The 23,029-nt window shown below is 40.7% G+C and overlaps 1 protein-coding gene across 14 annotated transcripts in view; it reads right to left on the bottom strand.

Moving 5' to 3' along the window:
- ARVCF (ARVCF delta catenin family member) overlaps positions 1–23,029 on the bottom strand; it is a 276,400-nt gene that overhangs the window by 49,674 nt on the left and 203,697 nt on the right. For all 14 annotated transcript variants that reach the window (XR_014573475.1, XR_014573476.1, XR_014573477.1 and 11 more), the window contains 3 exons: positions 20,093–20,276; positions 7,362–7,479; positions 5,904–6,075 (listed from right to left, as the gene is read on the bottom strand). Coding sequence is in view for 10 of the 14 variants with exons in the window: in XM_083803464.1 (XP_083659590.1) it covers positions 5,904–6,075; positions 7,362–7,479; positions 20,093–20,276 (474 nt within the window). In the remaining 4 variants the exon portion in view is untranslated. The remainder of the gene's footprint in view (positions 1–5,903; positions 6,076–7,361; positions 7,480–20,092; positions 20,277–23,029) is intronic.

The following is a 23,029-nucleotide window of genomic DNA, read 5'->3' as shown; positions in this document are numbered from 1 at the left end:
TAACACAGTACAGACAGCAACCAACAACTTAACCTTCAGTTGCCCTTCAATCAATGAAGTGCAATTTTGGCTATTTAGTAGAAACTGATGGAAACAATTTCATATTTTTTGCTAAGAGACAGTTTTAAACCATTTCATCAGCTTTAATTTGTACAGTCCTTCACAGAAAAGTGGACTGCCACCAGGACTTGAGTTTTAGGCTAGGAATGCAAGGTTATGTACACAGCTGGGGAGAGAAGTGTTAATCTTCTCTTCCCCCACCAAGGGGACACACTGCCTTGGCTAAGCACACTTGAATGCTGTGGGAGAACCAAGCTCCTTGTGGTTGGAAGTCCTGAGAGCAGATTTTCAAGGAAGTACAGGAACCCTCATGGCTTCTGAGGACAGCATTGTGCAATTTAGCTTTTCCAATTTATTTTAAGGGGAAAATCCAGTCAGTTATTTAGTCCCTTTTGCACAAGAGCAGGGGAAGAAGGTGCAACAATGAGTGATGAGATGAATTCAGAACAACTCAATTTAAGCTTCAGGGGTGGCTTCTGAGCAGGGACCCTACCAGACTGTCACTGGAGGGCTACAGGAAGGGCTAAAAGCTCCACCAGTCGGGATGCTTAAAAGCAAACAGGAAAACAGTCCTTGGAAAACCTAACATGGAGAGTTACAAGAGACTCATCTTGACTGGGAATAGGTCACAAAACAGGAAAGGCCAATCCCTACCCCACTATAGGAGGGAGCTGGCACAGCTTCTGCATGGTGAAGTCAATGGGCTGCTCTACCTTTCTTCCTGACAAAAGAACAAACATATGCCATATGGAGTAGAAACTGCTTTTAAATACCAATATGAACACTTAGAAATGACAGTAAGAGGAAAGAAACTAAAACCTGAGGCTAGCAATACATTCCCTCCCTTTATTTGGAAATCCACACTTTAAAAAACAAAACACACCAACACCACCTGTAAATACTGAACAAAACAAAACGTATCTAGAAGTTCTGTTCATCTGAAGTAATTCGGTTAAAGTATGAAAAAGCCCATCTTTCTAGACTGCAGCCCTCCATCTAGATTTTGCTCCGTGACAGAACCAGAAACATGTTGCTCGGGGAACCGAATACCAGAAAGAACAAAACGCACAGCGAAGGACACTGCATTTCATAACGACAGCTGAGCCCTGCTGCTGGCTGCAAACCCTTGCTGACCCTCAGACCATGGAGAGGAAAAAGCAGGCCAGAGGGATTAAAAAAGGAGCACAGGAGGAAGGAAGTCAGTGTTTAGGAAAGATTACAGACTTAAAACAAACCAATAAATGTGACTGCATCTTATCTACAAGTATGACAAACTTTTTTCACATGCCCCCAAATTTCACGTCTCTGGCATTAGCTAGTTAAAAACCTCAAAATAACTGCACTGAGAGCCAGACTTGACTCAACTATTCATTTCAGAAGTTCTCCCTATAATTTTAAAATCTGAGTTGGTTATTTTTACCAGCCCTGCAGAACTGAGATGGCGCAGGAAGAGCCAGACTCCTTCTTTAGGGTGCACTGGTCAGTGAGCAGCACGTACTCGTGCAGCACTTTTTAAGGGACTGTCCAGGAGAACAGTGCAGGCTCCTACAGCTTTTGAGCTGGCAGCACAGAAGCAGCTGCCTGCTTATTAAGCCATCTTTCACTAAGACAGCACGCTCCACCTGTGTTTCGTGAACTTCATTTCCAGTCTCACAATTTCAGGGCCAGGCTGAATGTACCAGACTTCTTCTGTGAAACCTTTTCTGGTTTGTCTCGCAGCCCCCAGAGGAACTAATCCAGCCCTTAGGCAAAACCACATCTGTTTAAAACAGAAGCTGCCAGCTGTTTACAAATGGAAGAAATTCAGAAGACAGAGTTCTGACCATGGGGATCTCAACTCTACAAACTGTTTAATCAAATTGAACAAAGGCCAGGTTCAGAAATACCCGAAGCACCTCCATTTTGCAGAGCCTTCCTACAGGGAGTGGATTAGGAACATAAGGAATAAGCTGTAAGATGATTCCAAAGAAATCCATCTGGAAGACAAAGGTGGCCCAGCTGCTACTTTTCCCATTTAATTTCCGTGAGACCCACAATATTGATTTGGATTTTCTAAAAAGGTGACAGAATTTAGCAATTTCAAGAGCCTATCAATTACACAGCTCTCAGCCATCACCTAGCCTGCCTGATACCACAAGAAAAACAGCTTCCCTGCCAGCCACTGGAGCGCTGAACATCTTGCTATCCCTCAAGCCAGCCAGGATCACTAGTGTCCAGGGATGCTTAAATGACCACACTAGCAGTTAAAAATTTGAAAGCACTGGTTTTGGACATCTCAGTTTCTGTTGCTCTATGTGCCTCCCTCCTCCCCAAGTTTTCCTGACCTAGCAACACTAGACAAAAGACAATGCTGTTGGATTACAAACAGAGCTTCGAACTTGGCCAAGAGACAGACAGCCCTGAATGTGCCTGCTGACAGGTCTGTTTTATGAAACCTGGCTGTAGGAATTGGCACTGCAATTGGGTTTGGGAAAACAGCCTGACACGAGACTTGCTTGTACAAGATGCAATTTACAGTCTCTGAAACAGTGGGATTAAAATTCTTTGCCTCTCCCCCCACTAATTCTATGTGAGAAACAACCAAAACATGACCTTTTGCATTTTCATTCTGCCAGTAAGACTCTGAGGTGTGACCCAGTGTTATTAACCACTAATGTTGTTTATGATCTTCCTTAAATGTCGTTCTGTTTTCCTGGATAATCAATACAGCTATTCAGCTAGACCACTCTTGCTGAAGGATTAATTCCCAAACGCTTCCTTTCTGGTTAAAGAAAATAAATTAAAAGCAAAGAGATTTGTTCATGACACCAGCACCATCCCCAGCAGTCAATACCGTGCTCGTTAATACACCCACTGAACTGGACGGTGGTGGAGTAACAGAAAGCAAGGGCTGAGCTCTGCCTTGCCAGCATGCCCACCCTCCACAGGCCTCACCAGTCACAGTCAGAAATCAGCATCTCACGGAATGCTAATGAGCACCTTTTGTTGGGGGGAGCAATTTTTTCAACATTTCTTTTCTGGCTCAGCTCTCCAGACCTCATTGATCTGAAGCAAGTGTCACAGACCGAAAACGAGCCTGTCTTTACCCCCAGATCAGTATCAATAACACAGTGCACCCATCAATAACTCCAGGACACTCCACAGCCTAACTGAACTTGCCAGCTGAAGAGGGAGGGAGGGAGGTAAGCTTGCACATTTCAATTGCACTTTCACCCTATTGTGTTAGGATGCGAAACCGAAGGGCGTAGCCCCCAACAATTTACTGGAGGTATCTTCATCTAGCTAGTGTGAATGTCAGTAATAAAGATGCAGCAGCTAAGGCACCTGCGCCCAGTCAGACAAAACACCAAGGCTCTCTGAGAATACTCATCCAAGCTGCTGAGTCTTTACAGTTATCGCTACCTAGGTGAGTTAGCAAAGCTGTACTTTGCCATGACAGGGTTGGGAAGGCAACTCGCACACTTACCTGTGCCCTCCCTCATGAGATTATCAAGCCAGTCACAAATCAGTTCTGTTATTGCACTTACACCAGGACTGAATAAAAATGTCTTTTCTATTAGCAATGTGAGAAGACCAAACATAAAATGCTGCCTCAATCAGACAGCGGATTTCCATGCCTGCTGAAATGAACAGGAGGATGCACTGGGGGAGCAGAGAAGGCGAATGAGCAAGACCTTGATGTCAGCTCTTTGCCTTGCATGTAAAAGCAGAACAATGCAGATTATGGTGATGATAAAAAAAAGTATTGCAAAGACTCACCTTGATTGAACCATTCCTCTAATTACCAGAAAAGCAGCAAAAGAAAAACAAAAATTTACAGGGAGGAAGAAAATACAAAGGAATAGTCACAAAGAGGCAGAATTTTACAGAATAGGTTCAAAGCCTGAGATTTACAAGGAACTTCCTAAAACTAAAACAACCCCAAAACAAACCCACAAAAAAAAATGGATATTCTACTTAAATCTCTTTTGTTCCTGCTGAAAAGTCTTTCCCTGTAGATCTTTTTTTTTCCCCCTTCACTTTTCATTACAAAAAAAGTGCTCCAGGAATTGAGGGGACGGTGACTAGCCCTTTGCGGATGTGTTTGAAATGCTATGATCAATGACCATGAAATAAAATAAACATGGAAACACTGCAAGATTAAGTGAGCAAGAGAGGGAGGGAATCGAAGTGACTTATTTTAAAGTCCTAGACTGACAAAATTAAGACAGTTTCAGCCTAGGTATCCACATAAATTTAGTAATGGGACAAGGAATTATCTATTTATGACTTTAAAAGTGTATTTACACACAGGGCCAAACCCAGGCTGTCACTGAGTGCTGCTTGCTGAAATCTGCAGGTTCATCCACAGTGTCACATGATTTTGAGATCAATTAATCCAAAAAGGCACAATCAGATTTTGTGGCTGCTCAGCTGAAGCTATCAGGGTGTACAGATGCAGAAAATACAGGAAACTGGCAGCCACTTGACAACGGGCAGCCACCGGAGAGCGCTGTCTTTTCAGTCATCAAGAGGATGAGGACAGTTCTCTATCAGCACACTCCCCTCTTCCACAGTGCACACACACAGCTTTTACGTAAAACAAAACAAAACAAAAATTTAACTGACTGCATTGCTTTCAAGCAGCAAAACAACATGGACAAATGTCAGGAAACTGGTTTGACTCAGCACACATTCAGGGTTTCCAAAGGGTATCACAGTATAGCTTTAGTCATTCACTGTGAGAACAGGTTGGCCAGGCAGCTAAAATTCTTTTTCCATTTTTTCCCCCAGTCATTAAAACATTCCCCTCAATCCCTCGATTAATTTTTTTGGTTTTTTAGACACATGTTAAATCTCTCTGGTGACAGACTAGTCTGCAATAGCAAGTTCACACAGTGATGACTTTATAACACATATGGAAACAAAACATTTTAATAACATGTACAGGTCACAACAGAGGAAGATTAATGTACAGCACACAGTCCCTCAAACTCAACCAATTCCTTGTCTGCTCTTCAGCATCATAACCTTCCTTAGACCCTGGGCATAAATAGTAAGCCAGGATGTGAGTACACATGAATGCAGAAAATGGAGCCTAGACAGAAAACTAACTTTGTTATCTCTGAATTCATAAGTCATTTCTCTAAAACAACAAAGAGAACACATATAAGTGTCTTTCACACTCAAACACATTTAAGTGTCTCTTTTTAGAGGGAAGATGGAATGGGGGTTACTGAGACTATTAATCTTCTCTTGTAATGAAACTCATTTGCAACACTCATACCCTAGAGGAAAGAAAAGGTCTAGAAGCGACTGACAATTAAAAGCTACAAAATCCTGTTTGCAATTTAAATTATTGAGTGACAAAATTGGGAGGTTGTATGTTTTGGCTGTGGGTGGGAGGCGTTGGCTTTTAGTTTGTGTTCAAATGTGAGAGACTGAAGGCATGGAACAGACGGGACTACCATGCACAGAGATGAACACATGCTGGCCTGGCTTGCAAGGGCTGTGACACATGCTGTAGAGCCGAGCAAGTGGACTAAGCACAGATTTGACAGATGCAAGGACGCAGACAAGCAGAGGAGAGGCAGAGCACATACACTGCTGCCCAACAGCAGTTTCTTACAACAGCATGCACCACTTCTATTTAAAGCCAAGCAGAAGGATAGCAATTGTGGAAATACTTCCCAAATACCTAGCAGTATTACAACAAGGGAGATGACCACAAGCCACAGCACTATAGACATGTACTTCCACAAACTACCTCGCTCTAACATGATGAAAGAGCTTTCAAGAGCAGGACTACACTGAAAATTTACCCACAGATCCATTTCCAGTTTTGAGTTCTCTGCAAGACATACCTTTAGCTTTTTTTCCACCAAAACAACCAGCATCATCTTTCTTCTTTTTCTGAGAGCCGCCTGTGCTCATAGTCTGACTGGCATCTAGTTCTTGATACTTATCAGCTCCGGGGACTTCTTTGTGGACGTGATAGGAAAGATTCCGCATGATGCACACGCAGTTCTCCACGGACTTTAACAAAAAAAATAAATTACATTACAAGTAAGTATTGAACCCTCCTATTTGCAAACTGTTGCATCGCTTAGTGGAAGTGTGTGGAGAGGGGAAAAAAAAAGGAAGCCACCCATACCAGGAAAAGAATGTAGATCAAGGAAATTTTGTCAAAAATACCCTAATTTAAGGTTCTTTCTTGTTCTAAAACCACTTCTTTTCTCCTAAAAGTGAAGTGTTTTATAAATAGTACCCATTCAAAATGAAAACTCTCTAATCAAAAATAGCATCCAATCATGCATAAAGATGACAAATTCACCAAAAGATCAAACACACAGCAGAAAATGATCATTTAAGGTTCTTATTTTAATACAGTGCTGTAACACTCTTCCAACCTTTACAATCCCCAAGAGACCCTACTTATTAAACTTTCTCTAGGTCAAAACTAAGGGCATGTGAGGATTTCAATGAGAACGCTCATTGTTCTGTAGTAATAGCTCATTCATAGCACTTCAGGTTCTGACAAGAGCAATGCTCTGTAGGTTGCAATGGAAGCCTCCAGGTGGTTACAAAATCCACTTCCAAAATTATCTGATTAAGTGACAGGGCTTTAGAATTCCCTTGTACAGTCCACCACATGGTGGGACTAAAAAAGAATAAAATAAAGATGCTTAAAAGCCTCATTGGTGTTATAAAGCAATAGCATGCTCTTCACTTTTTAAACAGGTTAAACTTAAGATATTTCGTATGCATAAAAATATTGTTTTAAATACTATAGGATCAGATGACAATCAGAACAGATGAATCAACATTTGTACCTACAAAAAAAAAAGCCACAATGTTTCAGGTCTAAAGACATCTTAATGTCTTAGCACTACAACCTTTTAAGATGGTGTTGAATAAAGTCTTTAAGATGTGAATCAACTCCTTTGCTAACATTGTGCAAAGCACAACACAATGGGACTCAATTCTGATTTGCAAACTGCACTTACAAATGTCAATTAAGTAATGCAGAACAATAGCAATAATGCCACCGGCAGGAATAAAAGACTACTCTTCCCCACCCATCACAGCCACTTGTCTTTACTCACCTCAACAGCCAGACAAGGCAACACAGCAGCATTGTGCTGATAGCCCATCAGCAGAACCATCAATACCATGACAGAGGTGAAAGGAAGGTAATTACTATATTTTCTGAGGCAAGCATAATCATGTTCTGATACTAGCAAACAGAAGTCAGACCCCAGTGCAGCACTTCAGCTTAAATTAATGGAAACAACCATTCAAGTTCTGATACTCAAGTTCACCTTATTGTCCGTATCCTTCTTGCCCACTGCAGACTGTAGGGCATGAAGGAGGGCATCCACCAAGCCGTCACACTCTCTTAGTCTTCTGCGTGCTTCTGCTCCATCTGAACTTACGTTCCTAATAGAAGAGATTTAAAAGAAAATTTAGCCCTCTAACCTTCACTGCAAGGTTGAAGGTGTGTTGATTTATACTACAATTATTAAGAACTCATTATCTCAGATCAACAATTTGGAGGCAAAGAAGCCTGACAAACTATTATACCTCAGTAAAACGCGGGCATCCGCAATGACCCTAATCTGAACGAAAAGGGAAATGCAGTTGCTGAGGTGCCTACACACATTTTTCTGCATTGCTAGTAAGTTCAGCAATGTACCTTGAACTGGACAGGAGTTCTCATAGCAAACAATACCCAATCTAAAAATTTATTTTCAAAGCCAGAACTTTTCATCTGAAAAATACTTTCACCTTTTTAAAAGAAATTACATGTGGAGGCAAAATTACAAGTCAAATGCATAGTCAGGCACAGTTAGTACAATTTACATATGTATTATATAAATATATATAAAAAGTTACTTTTTCTGAAGCTGAAGACTACTCAGCAGCAGTATGCTCCAGGCCACAGAAATTGCAAAATGCATTTTGATTTCATGAAAAAAATTAAAAATAGATATTCAAAAAGCTATAGATTATTTAACTATGAACCTGCCATGTTTTTGGGGGGAATGAACTGACAAAACAATTCTCAATAGTGTTCACTGGTAAGCCTACACACAAGTTTTCTCAAAGTTGAAATGCACAAATTTTGACAACACCACAGTCAACACTACAGCTTTCAGGGTCTTTGAGTTCTCAGATCCATGTAACGTTCGCTCTCAAAAGCTCAGGACACAGCGATTACCTTCTGCTATCAGGATAATGTGGCCAATTTTTCTTTTTACCTAACTATAGGGACTGCCAATCTCTAAGTAATAAACAAGCCAACCATGGTCCACCCTCCCCATCACCCAGGCAAGCTTGTATGTTAATTGCTTAACTAGAAAAAAACATTTTCTCAGAGACCTCTCAAAATCTGAAGACACTTAACTGTGAGCTGGTTGCTCTAACAGCACATTAACTTGCAGTTAAGATCACAAATGAAATACACAGATAAACGAGTCCTTTCCCTAAAACCTAACGCAGTCTCGCCTCTAGCAATGGCTGATACAGGACATGTAAAGTGGATATTAACATATAATTACACAGGATATATGGAAGAGAATTCTACATGCTGTGTTCTCATCTTCTGTTGTACTAATCCTTTAATATCTAAAGCCCAAACGTGAATTTTAATGTAAAGTTTTTATGAAAATGAAATTTGAATTAGAATTCTGAGATATCTTTCAGGTATTATGATAATAAACGACAGATGCTCAACCTCAAAGTACATTTATTAGAAGTCAAACATTACCTACTAAGCTTGAGGGTGGCAGAAATGCACTAAAAATGGTCCATGTTGAGCTGTATCAGATTTCTTATTCACTCATTAAGTCTTAGAAATAGCAAACTAAAATACATGAGAAACACTCTCAAACTTCAAGAAATAAATAAATCAAATCTTGCAAAAAATGTTCCTTAACACCTTTCTTGCCCTCAAGGCCGATACACAAGAGATTCTTTTTTTCATTTGTGCTCCCACACGTTTAACAACATTTGTTTTATGGCTTTGGTTATTGACTGCATCACAGGATTTTTTTATCCTGCTGTCTTACTTCTTGATCTGTTATAGGATTAATATTAAGGTAGACATGGATAAGATCATAATTGAAAGAGATATTATGAAGTGCATCAATAAGTGTGGCTTGCTAACCTCACCTTCTTGCTGTATCTTCAACTATAGAAGAACTTAATGAAAATTAATGCCTCAAGAAAAGATTCCCACATATATCAGACATAAATGAGCATGAAAATTCTGCAGGATCAAATTAATAGCTAATTAATACTGTGTATAAGCTACCCAGGCATCAAACTTAGCAGTTTTAATGTTGCAACTAATACACTGGAAAACATCCGTGTGAGCATCTCGTGCAGAAACATCAGCTCTACAAACACCTGACGCTCCTGGGATTTTGCTAGTCCTCCTTGGGTGACAAGATTCCTGCAGCCCATGGGATTTACCTAACGTGGAACAACAAAACCCATTTCCCTGTCTGTAAGTATAACCCAGACATACCGGAGAGCTCAGCCCACATCCTTCACACACAGAAGTCTGGGCAACACAGACCTCAGAGAGACTACGTCTAGGGAGATTGGTCCTGCCTGGCAGAACGTGCTCTTTCTGCTGCTCTGACACTGCACCAGGCAGCAAAGAGCTCCCTGTTTCCAAGGGAATACTTGCATTTCAGATACATGCACAAGTACACCAAACATCCGTAAGCACCAAGGAAAGGTGGGCTTTGAGTGAGCTGTTATCTGGCAGTCCCTGGAGAAGAGCTCCCGGGGTTGGAGTCCATCATCTGGAACAACCCTGGAAAGCTGGTTAACTTGAGGCTACGAGACCCTGCTGAACTCAACAAAATGGCCAAGGGGTCCTGCAACCCAGGAAAACGCCAGTTTGCATTTCTGCCTCAGGATGTTAATACTACAGTCTGCCTCCTTGATGATCACCTGGTCATCATCGGTCAAATTCACACCTTGGGCATTCAGGAGGGACTGCAGTGCGCAGGCAGAAGCGATCACCTGGGCAAGAGCTAGTGCTGGAAGGCCTGTGATGTTCTGCAGGCTGCTCGTTAAAAAGGACACCATCAGCTCCTGCAAATAAACAGCTAAAAACAAAGCATACTCCTCATATGACAAAGGAGGCACCTAGAAAAGCAGGCACCTAGGCAAAAAAAAAAAACAAAAAAAAACTCAGACTAGATTGACTGATGGTCTCTTTTAGCCTTCAAAATTAATGAACCCCCTCATAGTCTTGGGTGGAACATTCACCTCTGGTGTACCATACAGTCTGCTTCTCTTTGTCCCCAAGAGAGGCCTCCCCTGCTTTCCCTAAGACCCACTTCTGAATACTTTTCCAAGGGTCCATTACATGAAAATATACTTTAAAAACAAGAATAGTATCTTTCTCACATCGTATTGCAAAGGGTAACAGAAAGCTGCCTAGTGTGTTTGCCATAAATATATACAATACACTCAAAAAAAGCAATTCCAGGAGCAAGAAATGAAATTACTGTCCATATTAGTCAATATGTAGGATGGAAACCAACTCTATGACTGATTTTATGTGAAGCAGCAAGGCACACATCTCATCCAAAGATTTGAAAACCCCAGCCTTTAGCTGGGCAGAGTACCCTGGATTCTTCCTCGAATTCTTGCAGTCCAGCCTGTACGCAGGACTAGTGAAAGAAGATTTGCAAGGATGTTTAAATATATGCTTTCCCTGGGAAAACAAAACAGAGGGCTAAGTAAATGTTAAATAAAAGCAAACATCTACCAGCATGGAAACGCTTCAGACTAGGAATCCAGTCTGTTGGCGTTAAAGACTTCAGAAAATGGTGGGGAGCGTCTGAGAAATCTGTTCATACTTTAGATAAAGTTATCATTAGCACCAAATAGTCTTCTTAATGACATGCAAGTCTGAATGTAACATTTACATTCACAGAACAGGCAGCATGCATCACCTCTAGGATAGGCGAGCCATTACTACGGTCAGTGCTACACACCAAAATTATCCTCAAGAGAGAAGATTTAAAAGTAATTAAATGCATGGCACTTAATATGCAAGATTTCAATGCAAATCATGTAGCAATGCCCCCACTGTGCTTTCTCTAACAATGCAAAAGCTGAGAGCTTGCGTTTTTGGTTTTGTGTGTGTTCTGATTTGTTTGCTTTTTTTTTAAACACAGAAACTTGAAAATACAAGCACCAGGGAGACATTATTTCTTTGAACACTTAAAACTTCTATTTCCCAGACTATTGCTATGTCTGCCACCTGGCTGGAAAGGGCCATCAGCTGTTATCCTACCATTCTGCAGATAAAGCCGAAAGCCAGAGGTTAGAGCATTACCATCCCACTTCGGTTCTCCAGGCATAAAAAGCACTTTATTTAGAGACCCAGCTGGGGACAAAGGCAACAGGCTGGGGACTATGGGGACTGTCTTTTTTTTTTTTTTTTTTTTTTAATATAAACAGCTGAAATGGAATTTTTTTAGATATGTTTCTAGTAAGATTTTCAGCTCTCTGGAAGAAGCATGGATAAGCTGAAGCTAGCTCAGTGAAAAGCTCTTTTCAACAGCCTCGTCGTGCATACCACAGGATCCAAATAAGTTTTACTACTTTTTACAACTGTAACCAACCTTCCAATAGTGATTTTTGTATTGCCAAGCCAAGAACGAACATTGGCTCCTATATAGACCATCTCAGCACTGGTGAAGAAGGTAAAGAAGGTGAACCCCTGTGATCATTGAAAGCCATAGAGCTCCAAAGCACTGGGGTTTCCTGGCAGGTTTAATGGGAGGCACTTCACCAGGGGGCTGAGCTGGCAGACAGCACACACGCCTTGCTAAACCTTGACTACCACTACCACTTCGGCTTCCCTGACCAGGCACTGAGTTTTCTACTTCATCTGATAAGATACTGTACGGCTTACCCAAGTTTAATTTAAATATTTTAGCTGTTAATATCCCACCTACTCTGACAGTCAAAACCCTTGCTATAAAAGCACTCTTCTGCACTCATGCTTTGCTTCATTATTAAGAAATTTTTATTTGGATGTCAGCCAAAGGAGATCGATAAGTAACAGCTGCAGCAGACATATTCTATTTCCTAGTGCATTTCTAGGTACTGAATGTCCCGAAGGAGGAATATAGAGCAGTTTAAAATCATTCCATCATTTCATGCAGAAATTCAATGAATTCCATACTTGAGTTCACATGAAATACCAAAAAGTTTTATTGCTATTAAGTTCATTGTTCCGAAAATAAGACAGAAAAAGCAAAAAGCTGCCTGTGACATGAAGATAGCCTGATCCAGGCCACACTGGTAAAAGAGACCTATACAACACAACGGAGTTTGGCAGCAGGCAGCTGAATCAGAAATCAAGCAAAGCAGATGAAAAGTCAAGCAAAGCCAAAGTCCACATGAAATGAGCAGAAAAGAGAGGGGAGCTCTACTGATGGTGATGCTTGGTAGAGAGCAGCTGTTCAGCTGAGAAAAGGTGCATCAGATCCGGGCAGGTGATCTTACTGGAGATTCCTGCTCCATTTAAGTATCGACTTACCGGCCAGACCCAAGAAACAAGCAGAGCAGCTCTGACTGCCTTGCATCTAAGCCCCTTCCAGATACTTAAATAAAGGGATTGGTTTTGTTTAATTGTCCAAATGCCTACAAGAGAACATAATATAAGCCACCCCTGAAAACGGTCTTCACGAGTTTAGCCTGTGCTCCAGGAAAACACTTCTGTGGAGCAGTGCATCTGTAAGGCATGCTGGCACATCTCAGGATCACATCAGGATTGTTTCTAAGATCCCCCTGCAATAAGCCAGGGCTCAACAGCCAGCAGCAAAGTTTAACAAGATACAGACGTGAATTCCATCCTTTGTTAGTTGTGGCTTTCTACATCCAAAATACCATGTAATGTCTTTTTAGTAAAATGCTGACTGGTCACCTCCTGCATGACCTACTTGGAGGGCCTTAGTTTGCTCTCCTATAACACAAAGCCATGCAGAAACGCAATAGACAAGAATTCCACAATACCCAGCAGCTACTTTGCTTTCAAATAATTTCAGTCTTTGCTTGGAGGAAAGGCTGATAGGCTCTGCCTGCTTTATCATGTATTCTCATAGCAATGTGAAAAGAATCTCAAAAATACAAAAATAAGGTAGTAGTTATCTAATAGAGGATCACAGCTCACATGCCTTCCAAAGCAAACTACGTCCTTTACACGCAGTATGCTTTGTTTCGATCTCACTCTTCATCCTACCACAGCAACAGACATTTTTGCCTATTTCCTTCATTGATAGCCCAGGGGGAAGGGACCTGCATTTTTTCCTAAGGAATGACAGAAGGCAATAAGCAAGTGCACAACTTTACACTTATACTTCAGATTTGATTGTAAAGCATTAAGGTTGCTTGTAACTAGGTTATGTCTCTGCTGCTAAAATCTATGCATAATTTATTTATATTACAAGCTAAACATCAGGAACTGTCAGGAAGAACCCTAACGGCTCCTTACTAGCACGAATTAAACGCTCTGCTCATCATATAAGCCCCAGGACAGCCATATGCTGTGATCCTGCACAGTTTCAGTAAGCTAATTAAGAAACTGCCTTCACTCACTCCTCTATATTGAGAGGTGTGGGTTTTTAATTTGAGTTGTTTTTTTCCAGTCTGGGTTGGGCAGATAAGCTTCTCCCTCTTCTGTGCTGTAAAATCAAGACTCACAGGCAAATTTTTGCTCCATTTTTATCTTTCTAAAACTATTCTTTTGCTAAACGTCCAGTTCAAAAGTACCTATGATGCAGCAAAACACAGTATCGTTAGCTCCGGCTTCTGGAGCAGCAGCCTCCCAAAGGCTGTACCCACATGTGAAGAAGATACCAGTGCAGCAGCCCCAGGCACGGCGGGTGGGTGGACAGAGACGAGGCAGCATCTGCCCTCATCTCCTCCTGGTGAGGGGTGAGCTCTGTACCAAGTCCTGTTCAGGACTTCTTGGTTAAATGACTGCTGTACAACAGCATAGAAAAGGATTACTTGAACTACGATAGGCAGGCACACTAATTAAGAGGAAAAGTCAACCAAATGATTTTGTCAAACAATCTTTTCTAGGGTGGGGAGGAAATACAGCTGCTCCAAGAAGACCCTTTGTGCAGCGTGACAGGGCTCCATAAAAATCCTGGACTAGGTAAGCTCGATTACCAATTTACTGCTGTCCCAAAGATAAAACTAAAAGCCAGCACTTGAACACTCTCATTTAGTACCTTCTCAGTCCTGCCTTGCTGCAGTCACCAAAGTTCCCCTGACAAGGAGGGCAGCTCAGCCAGTGGCACTGTGGTGGCATCACCTGAGCTTCACCTCCTGTGCCCTACTTGTAACCAGGCCGTGGATTTGCACTTAGGTGCCTCCTTTCTTCAGTCACTTGCAGATCAAGGCTACCTCAAGCAGATGCGAGTGCAGGTAGGACAAATATTATGTGACTGTCACCATATCCTGCATCACAGCAGCAGGATTTAAATGTGGATAGAACTTGAAGGTACTTCACTTCAAAAGCTCTAATTCCCAGGCACTTTTCTTCAGAGGAAAGCTATACATTAATCATTAAGAAGAAAGAAGGGCATAGCTGTCTGCTTTTGACATGGCCTTTCTTGCCTCAAATTCAGCATGCAGAGGCATGAGGAACCCTGACTGAGACAATGAGGGGAAGCAAGCCCCAAGCCTTGCAGCCAGGACGCAGGAGGCCTTCAAACAGCACCGGAAACACAAAGGCCTTAGCACTGGCCCTTGCTCTAGCAGCACTACTAGATCCCACAGATTGCTCTGACTGGAGGCATGGTGACTTCAAGAAGAACAGAATGCAATATAAGGGGATTCTCATTCCCCACCCAACTAAGGTAACAGTTTTGAAAAAATAATACTAATAAAAAATAATAAGCTTCTACGTAAAGCATTCGTCCTCTTAGACATCTACTAGTAAATATCAAGCAACAAAGAAACACAAGCAGCCGAAGTCCAAGCCCACTTTCTGTTCGCAGTCCCTGTGAATTTTCCAAAAAAAAAAAATCCAAGAGGGACTGCAGGAGTAGAGATAGGAAGAAAGAAATGGGAACACCACTGTCACCAAGAGCTATTCAGTCCTCTCCCAGGTACAAAGGGAGAACTCTTCTCTCAAAACAAGACCACAGACTTGGTTTGACAAACCCTATTTACCTCTGCATGTCTTACAAGTACACGCACATGCTCCAGTGTGTATTGGAGGTATGCACACATCTATTTGCAAGTATATACAGAAATTGCAGCTTGAGGAACGAGCCCATTACCATTAAGCAGTGTTACTTACATATGACAGAAGCACAGTAAATTATATCTGCAGGACAAGATGTATGTGCACGTACACTGATGCTCTCTGTCCTCTTCAAAAAAAGGTTTAAAACATGCTCACATAAAAACTCTATTTGGCACATCCTACTTATTAATGATTCACTATCAAGCTTCTGTGGTCCAATTTCCTCTGAAGTAAAATAAAAGTAACAGGAGCCTGCACACACTTATACATCATTTTCCACCCTAGAAAGATATATTTGTTTTGGCTCTGAATCTACTGAGTCCTTATCTCATGTCATCAAACGTTGCCTCACACTTACCATAATTCTCAGGTTTTGATTTTACAGGACAGCACTCTTAATTTATACCTCCAGGACGTATCTATTCCCAGTTCTTGTCGCTTGGACCAACCACTGCACAATACTTGAACTACTGGCATTTACCATCTTCATGGAAAGGTAAAACAGAGGTGCAAATGTCAAGACAGGAAAAGTGAAGATGAAAGACTGAATTCCAGATCCACTCAAGCACTCAGGAATCCAAATCTCGCCCAAATCAAAAGAAAGCAGGGCTATTAAAAATTAGACCACAGAAAGATGTATACAGTTAATCTTGCCTGAAGTTATGTCAGAACAGTAGCAGAACAGCAATTAAATTCATGCTTCTCAAGTCCCTTGTCACAACTTTAGCCACCAGGTCATCCCTTCTCTTCTCAGGAGCTGATGTTGGGCAAGCTGTTATATGCAATTTTGATCTGAAGGATGCATGTTTTTAGCAGAAGTCAAGTGGGTGCAGTTTGTTTGTGTTTGTACACCCACGGCCAGGTCTCTGAACCTTGAGGCTATTTGTGAATGTGAATTTCTGTGTACTTGGAGAATTGTCAAGAAACGCTGCAAGTACAGATGGTACCCTGGAAAAAAGGGGCACTTTGCATCTGTTTACTATGCAAATTAATTCATTTAACATTTTTTGACAGCAGGTCAGTTTAGAACAGGAATCGGGCTAAAAAGTTGGCAATTTAGAAACCAAGTTCTACTCTGTCCTCTACAAAGTGAAAAAATCCAAGAGAGAATTAAAAGTAATTAGGCAGAAAACAGCAATTAAGCTCAGAATGATTTTAATTTTTAAACTGTTAATCCTTGCTGATTCTGAAAAACTGATAATCATGGTGGATATCTACACAGAAAACAAAAATGGTGATGTGACTGCAGCAGTGCTCTCTGACCCACAGAGCAGCACTCCCACACTGAAGCAGGGAGAAGCACCTTGGGAGAAACCAGAACTGGATGGAAGTGAGTTAGCCTCACCCCCAGCACTCTCACAAGCAATTCACCTCATTCTCTCCTCCTTCATGTCTTGGGGAGAGTTCTAGGAAGGATCACAAAATGACCTTGTTAAAAATGCACCAAATCATCATATTAAACTGGTGGAGAGTACAATTAAAAAGTGAATGCTTCTGGATTGCAAACCCCAATAGGGATTTAGGGGCTTAAAGATAAAAAGACAGTAACCGAAAAGACATTCTCTGCATACCTAAAAGAATAAAATACAAAGACACAAAACTTGTATTCCAAGTAAGATAAAGGAACACCTGTGAATACTTGATGATTTTTCTATCAAATATCTTCCCTACTTCTTCTCTAGTCCTACTTTTCTAAAGCCAAAAATCCACTTGATTTCAATAAATTAATCTGTGGGTTTTTTTTTTTTTGTAAGTTTGTTTTTTCTTTATTGCTCCCTTCCAAATTTCCTACCTACCTATTTCTCTCAACAGCTTCAACAGAATATAAAAACATCTTTACTTTATAAAATTACACACGACGTATCATCTATCATACGACACATGACCATTTTAAGAAGTAAAGTGATTATGGGCTTTGCAGATCCATTCATCAAGGTATTGTAGACAAACTAGGACTGGAAGGGAAAATGGGATAGATCAAGATTCTATGAAGAAGCAAGGACAAATTAGTTTTTTCTTGGAAAAAAATCCTTGTTTTCAATTATTTTGAAATAAGTGTTTCCAAGACTCCATATTATCAAAGAAGAGACCTAGATGAAGAACAAAGTAAAGATCAGAAAGCAGTGTAAAAAAAAAAAAAAGCAGCAGTTCATGCTGTGAGTCAATGAGTTTGAAATCAACTCGCCCACATTTGTTGACAAACTTCATTAAAGTTACTGCAAAAAAGATACTGAAATGAAAGCAGTCCTGCATGTGTAACGCCTGTCTTGTGCTTGGATATCCAAACTGCAAAGACATCTGAAAACTCAGAAGTTCCAAAAGAACTGACAGCATCTTTGAAGACAACGTAGCACACATTTTCGGATTGATTCCAAAGGGGACAAAGGAGGCTGGCACAGCATCAAGAGGACTAACCTCCCAATTAAATATCAAATTGGTACACAGTTTGTAGTTCGCAGTAAGCTCCATTCATGGAAAATTGAATTTCTGGGACCTGCTACTGTGTGAAAAAGAGAAGAGTAGGCAAAGGATTTTTTAAACACTGATGTCTGTTAGACAGATGGCTGCAAACATTTCTTCTCTACTGGCGTTAACTGTCTTATCTGAAGGGTGCTTGTAAGGATGAGCTGCAGAGGATTTCAACAAACAACAGAAAAATATTTCCAACAGAAATAATGATAATTACTTTTGATATGTTCTTTTCTAACCCTAGACTTGGAAATGCTCTGCAAAAGATATGTAGTATCACCTACCTCGCAACACTAAGGGCAGCTTGTATCTCTCCTACTTCTGCATCTCTGCTGTCCTAGACTGGTTTTAACTCACTTTCTCTTACAGAGAGGAGACAGAAAAGGCAACTCTCCCCGTCCCTACACAACGGGTTGCTCCCTCCTCAGCATAGCAAAGACGTCAGTAAAATACCTTTTACAGATTACCTTTTCCTGATGATCTGCCAACACATTTCCATTTACCCTAAGCAGCCACTTTCAGGCACAAAATCACCTTGCCCCACACCTGACTGAATGAAGCTCTGAATTTTCCGCAACATGCTTAGTCCCCTATGACTAAGACAGCAGAGACTACAGACATCTTCCCTCTCAACAACAGAAGCAGTCACTGTTCTCTAACTGCTGTCTTGATGCTTTTGAAGTGACTTTTTTTTTTTTTTTTTTTTTAAAAACAGGACACTTGAATTATCAAAAGTGGAATTCTCTAACTAGCATATCTCAGTACTGCTGTTCTCTGCATCCCTCTTCATCAGCCTTTGGAAAATAACTTGGCCGAGTGGTATGTGCTATTTTCATGTCCTGTAAAGCCAATGCCTTTCTTCATTAAAAAGTTTCACGGAATTTAGAAGTTTGAGTGGATTAGGGCACTGTACAGACTAATAAAAATTTATGACGCGGATTAGGTTAGTCTGCTAATGATCGATTTATTGTCTACACTTCTTGGAGAATCTCACATTCATTCAGATAAACCTTTTATCCCCCAGCACGACTAATTTCCTCTTGTGGAACACCATTAGAAAATGGGACACAAGTAAGGAAAAACCTATGATGTCTGGAGCCTACTTAAAGGACCTTAGTCTCCAGTGGGACTGCAAATAATTTCAGTAATGGGCCCTTTCAGAACAGTTTTCATTACTTCCTTCATTTGTGATGTTACTCAGGGGAATAGTTATTGCAATTTAGAGACCACAAGCCCAAGAAACAGAAATGAACCAACTTCAGAAGAAGCATTAATCAGTAGAAGTCTGACAGAAGTATACTTCAGAGCAACAGAAGGAACAATGCCAAATATTTATTAGCTTCATTCAAACTAATTGACTTCTTCATGAAGCTGAAGAATCTAACAGGACATCTCCGCTATTTTATCTCAGAGACAAGCAAAGTGAAAGAGTCAGTATTTAGGGCACATGGTTCTTCAGGTTTTTCTGACTTTACCTGACCCCAGCTACTAGCACGTATCATCTGACTCTTGAGGTGCCCTCAAATTCAAATACCATTTCTAACCATAAGAAAATCCTTTTCAATGAATACCAGTAATATTAGAAATGTTCAGTAGTTTAGGTCCTTAACTGATTTCCCATAGGTCCTCAACCACTTGAGCTTAGAATAGGAGCATATCAGTAATTTCCACAAAAGCATCTGTCGCTAAAATTGGATGCATGTTTCAGGCTAGGTATATTTCCATGAAATCAGTTTCCTAGCACCTGCAAAAAATGCCTTTTGATAGCAAGAAACCCAAGAACAGGAAGGGAACTGTTTGAAAACATGCCTTTAAAATAAATAAAAACTGCACCATTGGGGGAAGCAAACAACATACTCAAAATTTATAGAAACATCCCACTAATCACAGCACAGTAGATAAATGAAAGCATGATTCGTGGTACTTATGGCACAGGTTGCATTGGAAGATGCTTATTCTGTACTCAGTTTGGCAGTTAACCTCTTAACTGGGTCACTCCCCATTGCATTATACACCTCACTACAGAGAGCCACTCTGCAAAACCTGCCTAAATCACCTACTCTTCATACAGACCTCACTGGACAGACCTACATTGACAAGGTTCTACAACAAGAAACGATGGCACACTAAGTACCTCCAGCATTGCTATCGTGGCCATTGAAATGGGGGGCTCTTTGCAAAAACAGAAGATATATGATACTTGATTTTAAATAAAAAGAATTCTAAGAGAATCCTAAACACAGGATGTGGTGAACAACAGATGAATATTTCCCAGTTCTGCCTTACCGTAAACAACCAGAAGTGTTCTTGAAGACAGTCGTCCACTCAGCATCGCGAGGCTTCGAGTCCTCGTTCGGCTCACTCTCCCAGCCCGAGTGGGGTATAATCACCTCGTTGGTGAGCGTCTGCAGGCCGTGGTTGATGATGACCATCTTCAGGGGCTCGTAGGAAGACAAGTTCCATAGGGTGCCTTCAGGAGAAACAGGTATAATTAAACCAATAACAAGAGAATAACAACTATTTTTAACTCTAGCTTAAACAGAATCATGAGAAGGTTAAATCACAAAACTAAGTGATCACTTGATGAGGGGCCGGACTACACAGACAGCTCAGGGAAAAGTCCACAGTTGCTGCAATGGAAGCATTTCCAAAGATACAGGATCACTTTTACCACGATACGGATAATGTTGAAGTCATTAAGCTGTACAACAGAGTACATACACGTGATGTGGAGATGAACAGGATATTTCTACTATATACAAATGTTGATGTTGTTACACTGTCAAGCCCAGCTATGCCTCAAAAAGCAAAATTCATCCAGTGAAGCAGACAAGTATATTAAGCAAGCCTTAAAAACAGGGCTGAATTTATGAAGGATTATTGATCTTATGTTTATCCTCTGCACCAGACAGTATTTCACACAAGACTCCTCTGTTATTTACTTTCACATTCTGCTGTCACAGACAATATCTGTGTTCAAATCACAATGCTATAAGCATACAATTCCTTGAAGAAGCTGCAAATCAGTTCTCCTTCTCAGTGTTTCCATTTTTACCTCACTTATGAGCTAAAATAGACAGATGTCAAGTATCAAAATAACAGAACAGCCTCACAACTGTACAAATACCTGGTCTTAGATACACGATAAAATTTTCCATCAGACCTGTAACACTGTCCTGGTAGTTACTGCTAATGAAGTTTGGACTAAAACAGGACATTTGCTTCAGGGAGAATTTCTGCACAGGCCCAACCTGCTAAGGTTTAAAAACAGTCAGTAACAGCACTTGGAGGGAGCTAAATGCACATTTTTGACCTCCACGGAGAAGTGTGACGATGCACCAAACTTCAGATAGACTGCATGGAAAAGCAAGATTCCCCAGAACTCAAAGGAAATCTTTTTTTAAGTGAATTCGTGCATGTTACAGGGCAAGATGTAGATATTTGCCTCTTAGCCATATTTGAAACAAAACACAAAAGAAAAACAAAGGTGCAACCTTCTGTTTCAGTCCCTTTCAACCACTCCAGGTTTTAAAACCTTCAAGCTTCAAAAATGCCTGGAAAAAAAACATTGGATCTGTTACTTTTGTTCAATAACCCCATTGCCTCACTGAGCCCCTGCCAGCCACCACAAGGCACCGGCGGGCAGGAGAGCACCACGGCCGCCTCTGGAGGCGACAAGGCGGCTGCCCCGTGGGAACTCTCCTAGCACCCGAGCTCTCACAGCTACAAGCTGGAAGCGCCAAACGCCCAATGTCCTATTTTAATATCAGAGCATTATCCATATAGGGTCATGGCAAGCACCGTGTGAGAAAAGGAATTTTATCTGCATGTGAGCAGTGAGTGGCACTTATATGATAACCTCAAAGGCTGGTGCTTAGCAGAGCCTCCGAAGTCTAACACTGGGCTGTCTCCTATTCCCAGTGGGCTTTACAAAAGCCAGGTGTCTGTTCAGACTTCGGAAACTACAAAATTTCAGAGGCAGACAACAGAATGAATGCCACAACATTTCTTTACTTTCAGACTCAGAAAAAAAAAAGACAAAAACACAAAAATACTGCTTTTTTCTTTTTTAACCTTGCCATTCGTAGATATGCTGAGATTTTTCATAACTCTTTTTTAAGCTTTCCAACTAGACAGTATAGGTGAAGCGTAAATTAATTTTCTCTTTGTACCCTTTATAATAATTACCCTTTGTCATTGTGAAACATGACAGACAATAAAAAACAAACAAACAAAACTAAGCTGGAAATACTAATTGGTCCCAACTTGTTGTGGAAGAGCATCTTTAATTTTCGTAACAAATTGGTCTAAGAAACAAATGTAAGTCAATATTTATAATAAGGCTATAAAACCTGACACGTAAGTTATCAGATTAATTTTAAATACTTCACTAGACAGTCTTTCTTTAGTCACTGTACACCAATTCCTTAAGCATATCAGACTCGCTGACATAGAAATAATAACTACAATTGGATCCCTAAATGCATTGCTGGCTCAGTACTTCTGAAATTCAGATGCAAAATCACAACATCTAGCACTGAACTAGATAGATAAATCCCAGAAAATTATACAGTGTAAGTCAGGGCTCCTCCACAGGAACATGGATGAAGCATTTGCTGTTTGCAATGCTCCAAAAAAAAAAAAAGAAAAAAAAAAAGGCAGGAAAAGAGAAACTGAGGAACCTCATACGGTGTTTGTAAGGAGCCTGCATTTCTGTCCTTTTGAAATGGAAGACATTTCAACTGGGAACAGTGTCAAGATTAAAAGTCATCTGTATGTGGGAAAGTTAAGTTTTAAAATCTGAGAGCCCTTTGTACGTGCATTTCAGGAAGGAGCTCTTACATGTTTCTTCTGCATCTGAAATGAGATTCTGCCTTTTCCTCGTTCCTGGAGGACTGACAAAATGTGTTGTCTGTGTTATGAAACTACAAAGGCAAATTTCAGTGCTTAAAAACAATCAGGCAGATAAATACTTAAAAAGACAAAAATACCTACAAAATTTCCAAGAGCTCTGAATATTAAAGAACTATCCAAAAGTTTTCCAGTGCTCAAATCTTTTGCTTGTTTTCCGACTTGAAGATTTGCGTCTAGATTCAACCTTCAAACCAAATCTGCAAAATAAAATCATCTCCTCCAAACTCCCTTTCTTCCACGTTCTCATTCACCAGGAGTTATTTCAAGAGACTAAATCCAGCTGGGCTTAGTATTCTCACTGGGTTGCAG

This window comes from Anser anser, assembly GCF_964211835.1.
Source record: "Anser anser genome assembly, chromosome: 18".
In the NCBI taxonomy this organism is placed as follows: domain Eukaryota; kingdom Metazoa; phylum Chordata; class Aves; order Anseriformes; family Anatidae; genus Anser; species Anser anser.
Note: the sequence above shows the minus strand (reverse complement) of the source record. Positions and strands in the feature narration are given on the sequence as shown.